Source organism: Eptatretus burgeri, chromosome 8 (genome assembly GCF_056783735.1).
Source record: "Eptatretus burgeri isolate ZD-2024b chromosome 8, Ebu_testis_v1, whole genome shotgun sequence".
Lineage (NCBI taxonomy): Eukaryota > Metazoa > Chordata > Myxini > Myxiniformes > Myxinidae > Eptatretus > Eptatretus burgeri.
Window position 1 is genome coordinate 49,445,146 of NC_140968.1, and position 6,638 is coordinate 49,451,783.

Consider the following 6,638-nt stretch of genomic DNA (forward strand, 5'->3'; position numbering starts at 1 on the left):
TGGAAATATGGCTAAAAAGTAGCAATTCTGTCGCAATTCTTGAATTGTTCTGCCCTGGTCAACACGTTGTTTTCCATAAGATCTGGCAAGTGATGCCAAGAGACTGATTCTGTTGTTGGCAATTGTATGGTGACTTTAAAACTTGTATTTACACTGAGGATGAATGTCCTCCTTCCAAGAGACACACTCACTTTGAAAGTTCATTGGAGCATCAATCCATGTCAAATTTGGTCATGTATTGAACTTGGAACTTCCTTGCTCCCAATATATTTTTGGAATAATTTATTATCATGAAACATTTTTTATTAATTACATTATTGACAAAGTCTACATTTCCAACATTTGTCCTGACCAGGCATTAAACTAAAATTGTCTTGTGTAAGACAAATTTTCTACTGCTGTATGACTCTCTCTACTGTCCCCCAACTCTTGTTGAGTGTTTTTAATGTGCAACCCTCGCAGGAAGGTGAAGGGAAGTGATGGGAAGGAGAGCTGGATCGACAATGGTACCTACTGGGATCTTCGAAAGGATCCAGGCTTTGTGAATTTGGAGCATGCCCTGCTGTGGTGATCGAAAGGGGAATCTGCTTTGTTTGGAATGTTATGAACTGCCAGCTTTCTCTCCTTTGAGCTACGTCCTTGCTTTCATCACAGGGTTTGCACTCTTCAAAAGGACCCCGCCTATCATTATTTCTCATGAATGACTCAGCTGGTGCTTTTATTATTATTACTATTTTTATTATTATTATTATTGTCATAGCTTCTATCTTTCAACTGTTTTACTGTTTAATTGCTCGTGTTGTTTGTTTATTATGAGTTTTGGTGGCATAGTAAGAAAATATCATGGGGAGATCAATATTATATACCTTGCAATTTTTTTTTTAACAAAAGACTTGTTATTGTATGGCCTTAACTGTCTGTCTGTGTTTGCTCGATTTGTCTGCAGGCAGACATTTAGAAAAGTCCGTTTGGGTGTGAAAAGGCGCCAGTAGGTAGACGCCCCTGAACTTTGGTTTGAAAAGAATGTTGTAGAGTTGTGTAGTGAGCTAGATATGATCAAAAGGGACGTTTGTTTACATAAGCAAAGTTCAGATGAAGATTTGTTGCTGGAACCTTCTGTTCCAACAACGTTTCTCCATCAATCAATGATGAAGCATGCATTACCAGCATTTGCAGTAAAACTACCTGTATGCTTCGGCAGTTTTAGTCTGTTTGCGAATAGTGCACATGGACATCCAACCTCACCTTTCGAACTGCCCTGCAAATAACGCCACATAGTTGTTGGTTGGACGGTACAAAACGTAATAATGTAGAAAAGTTCAGATAAATTCTGATGAACATTTTCATTTTTAATCGATGACATTTATGGTTTTAGATCCCTTGAGTCGGTCTGTGAATCCATGTGACATACGTGAAAAACTTTTTTTTTTCTGCATATCTCGCTTAAATACCTATACCATTGTACCATCTGTTATATGAATACTCTTACAAAAAGTGTCCAAAGCAGGACAGATCATGCATCAATTATCAAAATATGTACAGTGTGTTAGGGTTTCCATAAGCTGCCAAGGCTTCAGGTTCAAACTTGTCCCGGATGAACATGTGCTTTGTGGTGCATATAGGAGAAGTGAATACCGAACACGAGTTACAATTTTAAAATGAAGACAGCTCTAACCATGCTGTAAAGTAAATTATATCAGCTGTTCAAAGGTCATGAAAGCTTACTTGAAAGGATTGCTTACATTATAGCTCACTAATGGTTTTCGTGCACGCACAAGGTGGTGGAAGAGCATGACTTAATGGCGATCATGGAGACCCAGAGGCAATAAAGACTTTTTGGATTTCGGGTTGCGGGGGCTGGATTACAAGGGAAAAAAAATCATGGTAAGGGAAGGGGGAAAGATTGTTGGACCGACAGATGTGCACACAATTACCAGTTCCCTTGATTGCACGGTTGCCTTTGTGAGTACACATTGTGGGTCCCATATGCTCATTCTTGATCTCTTTGTCCCTATCTCTGTGGAATGTGGTCTCTCCAGTATTGTATAAGCAGGGCTTGTAAAGACTAGATGTTATAGGGCTTGAGATAGATAAGATATTTATCCCTTGCTTGAGGTCACACAATTTTTTTTTGTCCTGAATATTTTTTTTCTTTATTTTATTTTTGTCACTCAATATAATTATACCGTAACATTGGCTTTGTAAACGATGATGCCAAAGTACAGAGTAGATCATAGATGAATAGTTATCTCGAATTTTTCCACGGGTCAATAGGTAAGAGGAGTGTGAAGAAAGATTTTCATTGAGAAAAGTGATTTGAGCTAACAGTCTATGCCAGAGGTGGCACACTCACCTCTGCACGATCTAATAAACTGTCGGCCTGGTTGTTTGCAGGCAGGGTATTGCATCAATTAGAACACTGTCCTTCTGGCTGTTCTACCTGGTAGCATCCTCTCATGTGTGTTAAAAATCTAACGGTAGCTTTTCAAAGAGTAACCCATTGAGTGCCAGTACCCTGACCAACCTCTCGATTCCTTCCCTGGTTAAGTGTTGTTTTGGCAGAAGCTTTTGAAGTGGCGTCTCGTTCTGGGTACATTATCAGCAATAGAAATGTTTATGACTGGTCCTGGGTGTCCTGATTCTCCAGAGTGGGATGACACCACAATTGAAGTGCAGACGCACCTTTATTTATTTACTCACGATCATTCATTTTTGATATAACAAGGCACGGGTATTATCATCGAAAGAGGTTCCAACCACATAATGTATGAAAATGGCAAATTTTGACCTCTCCAAACCCAAACATATGTCTTCAAAATAACGTTTCCCAGGTCTCGCCTTATTCCGATCATCTCCTCATTCTCTTCTTTTTCTTGTGTCTTTTTCAACTCCTCTCCCATGTTTCTATTCTGTGTCCTCCCCGTTCCTTCCTTATTTTTCATTTCCCACTATCAAGTGTTCACTATGTAGATAGTGATGGCCATTGTAAAATGTTATTTTACATTCGAATGAGATGATTGAGATAGTATTGTGTTTTTCTCTCCGAGCGGTTTGAACATTCTCAGATTGTGTAAGGCAAAGCAGATTTGGGTGATATATATTTGGATATCTCTATGAAATCAAAACAGTTTGGTGGAAACCAAGTCATCAGAGATATAAGGTAAACAGTTATCTCAAATAACTGAGTCATATATTTTATTACCGGGTATAAATTTTACAATTTAGTTTCTGGAATAAGATGTCTCTATGGTAATGGAACATAACACTAACATGCATAAAATACCCATTCAATGCAGCTCTTCTTTGTCTTGCTTTATCTTTCCGATATTCAGTAATGAACGCAATAAAGTCGCTCATGTAATCTTAATAAGTGGACTCAATTCTTTTTCCAATACCCTTGTGCATAGTCTTGCAGAGACGAACCAAAACTATGTGCAATTGCATTGGTAATTACTTTTTCTATGCAGACGTCGGGGATCGTTGAATATCTCGTTAAATGTCAAGGGATGGACTGAAACAAAACAAAATTTTATTGCACTGAAACAAAGGGCAAGGATCTGGTTCTCTCTATACTCAACAGTGAATATTTTGAAAATATGAGGGGATTACCTTTATAACAGCAGTGCATAGAAAGGAATTTGTTCCACTAATTGATTAATGACAACACAAACACATTTGGTTCTCCTTATAACACAAAAGTACATCAGCCTATAATGAATGAGTGGCTGCAAATGCCATACCATCAAACAAGGATAAAAACCAATATATATCAAAGGAGTCTCTGTGAATCTTTTATCCATGTGTTCAGTTGTATTTGATAAGAACAGTAGATGGAATCGATAGGACGGGGTAAGATATATTGTGGGTAAGGATGGGGGAGGAAGGGTAACATGATATGGCATTTGCACTGCCCAATGGATGAGGAGTGACCTGCCAAGCCACAATTACAATCCAGAACAGAGAAACGAACAATTCACATCGAAGAAGAATAATAAATGTGAAATCATGAGAACCATTATGAAGATCAAAATGCAGAGATCAAAAAATGCAAAATGCAGAGAAAAACATGAGTTGTATATGCTGAAAGAATTTTGCATAAGGCAATTACGTTATGTGGAAGGAAACTTGCAATCAAGTGTTCTACACATCCCTCATGCCAAAAGGCACTTGGAATGAACACTGGAACAATCCTTCAACAATGATATTATCAATCCTACGTGTTCAGATTTTTATCTGCTCTTGACAGCTCGAAACTTGGGAAAGCACCTGCACAAAACATTCATACAGAACAGCTGAGGCATGCGAGCCCTCACGGAGAGTATATTTTGTGTATACTCTCGCAAATTCCAAGTTCGAGCTCAACCTCAAAGCACCTTGCGACCGTGGTGACCTGTCCAGGGTTTGTGCTTGTCCACAGAAATATAAAATGTTTTGTTATTTGTTATTATTTCTTGAAAAAGATACAAACGTTGGCTTTTCTTTGAGTATTATGTGTAGGCTGATCGTGCTCCGATAACTTTTTTAACACTTGTCGTAGTCAGTCATAAGGGGATGTGAGATTATTGGTGTGTGTGTGTGTGTGTGTGTGTGTGTGTGTGTGTGTGTGTGTGTGTGTGTGTGTGTGTGTGTGTGCGCGTGTGCGTGTGTACACGCGCGTTAAGGGTGGGGGCGCATCTGCATCCACATATATATGTGTATATAAAAACGAAAACCATGGTCTATCTGTGAAGCTATCCGTCAGTCAGTCAGTCAGTCTGTGAAGCTGTGTCAGTCCGTGAAGCCAAGTGACAAAACGCCTATGAATCATGCACATACTGTTTCAACGTCAGTTGCAGACTGCATATATATATATATATATATATATATATATATATATATATATATATATATATATATATATATATATATATATATATAAATTACGTACTGTTTGAACGTCAGTTGCACCCTGACTTCACACACATATGCCGATTAATTATGTACCATTGGAATGTACCATTCGACCCTTTGGAATATTGAAAACCCTTTAAGACCCCCAATACCCTTAAGACCCAAAATACCCAAGGACCACAAAGTCCCTGAGGACCTAAAAGTCCTACAAGACCCCTTTTCCCTTTAAGACCCTTTCAACCCCTTTTACCTTTAATACCCTTTCAACGCTTTAGATACCTTTAGATCCCTTCACCATTTTGACCTTTTGTACCCTTTTGATGCTGAGAACCTTTAGACCTTTACACCCCTTAATTCACTTTCAACCCCTCAGACTTTAACACCATTTAGACCCCTTACAGCTTTCAGACATATTTGCCAGCTTAGACCCTTGGCCATTTAGAGCTTTGGACCACTTGGACCTTTTTATGTTACAAATAAGTTACAAACAAGAAGATGTCGTGCAGAGCTCTAAACTTGCCAAATCCATAAAACAAATTTGACCTCAAAAATTATTGGAGGTTGAATTCAATGACCAAATTTGCAACTCCTCTTCAAATTTCAAGTCGATGGGATGAAAATTGACAATTTTAGAAATTTGGCCTCTGTTAACCTTTTGGCCTATGTGAATCTCCAAAATAATTGACTAGTTGAATTCAATGACGTGAAATATAAATCCTCTTCAAATTTCAAGTCAATCGGATGAAAATTGAGGATTTTAGAAATACCACCTTAGTTGTTGACCTTTGGCCTATTTTGACCTTTTGACCTCAAAAATAATAGGCTTCTTCCTTGTGACAAAATATACCATGTGGTAAAGTTTCGTGAAGATCGGTTTAAAATTGTGACCCGTAGGCGATAAACAAACAGACAGACAGACAGAATAACAAAATCAACTGACAAAATATACTTGAAAAATCTTCGATTCTGCAAGTGATAAATAACAATCACCAATATTACAAATAAATTTGCACAAAAGAAACGTTTGCATGATGATTGGTGTAAATCCTGACAACACAGCAAATCAATTTTCTGTGACGTCAATCTCAGCAACAACGACGTGTGTTCAGTTAACAATGGTATTTTTGTTCAGAATGAATGTGCGAGGTAAGACTAGTTCTCTACGAATGCTGTTCTCGTTGAATATGGTACTTTTAAGTTTGCTAAATAGGCTCACCTTTAACTTGATCTTCCTGAAAACGATTATTGCATAAAAATTAATTGTTTTAATATAAAGAAATTATACAACACAAACCAACATTAGTGACAGATACAAAGGATTCCTGTTTTAACTTCCAATTGCAGACAAGGCAGTCTGAGTCGACTCAAAGCTGTCTGTTAAAAATACATAATTTACGATGTAGCTTCCCCTGCTTTAATCATAGCAGAACAGCAAGGAGAGGGAGAAAGAGAGAACAGGAGGCAGGTGTTAACATTTCTTCCACATTTGCGTCCACCCTTTACACAGCATTAAATACATTAGATAACATTTAATTAATGGAACATCCACCATGGAACATTGTGGAGTTGTGTACCAATTAATCAGGATTGCAAATCATTATAAAGTATTAATACATGCTTTAGTGACGACAATATTTTGTTTGCATTCAATATAAAAAGGTGCTCCAACTTTGAGGATAAAAAATAATAATATTGTTCTGGTTGTGGAAATTCGCAATGCACCATAAAGGGTCCTTAGATCAGTTATG

At 37.7% G+C, this 6,638-nt stretch overlaps 1 protein-coding gene across 2 annotated transcripts in view; it reads left to right on the forward strand.

The window, feature by feature from the left end:
* LOC147021705 (oxysterol-binding protein-related protein 6-like) overlaps nucleotides 1-3,370 on the forward strand; it is a 214,582-nt gene extending 211,212 nt beyond the window's left edge. For both annotated transcript variants that reach the window (XM_085891970.1, XM_085891969.1), the window contains one exon: nucleotides 463-3,370. In XM_085891970.1, the coding sequence (XP_085748096.1) occupies nucleotides 463-571 (109 nt within the window). In that variant the 3' untranslated portion in view covers nucleotides 572-3,370. The remainder of the gene's footprint in view (nucleotides 1-462) is intronic.
* Nucleotides 3,371-6,638: the final 3,268 nt, after the last annotated feature.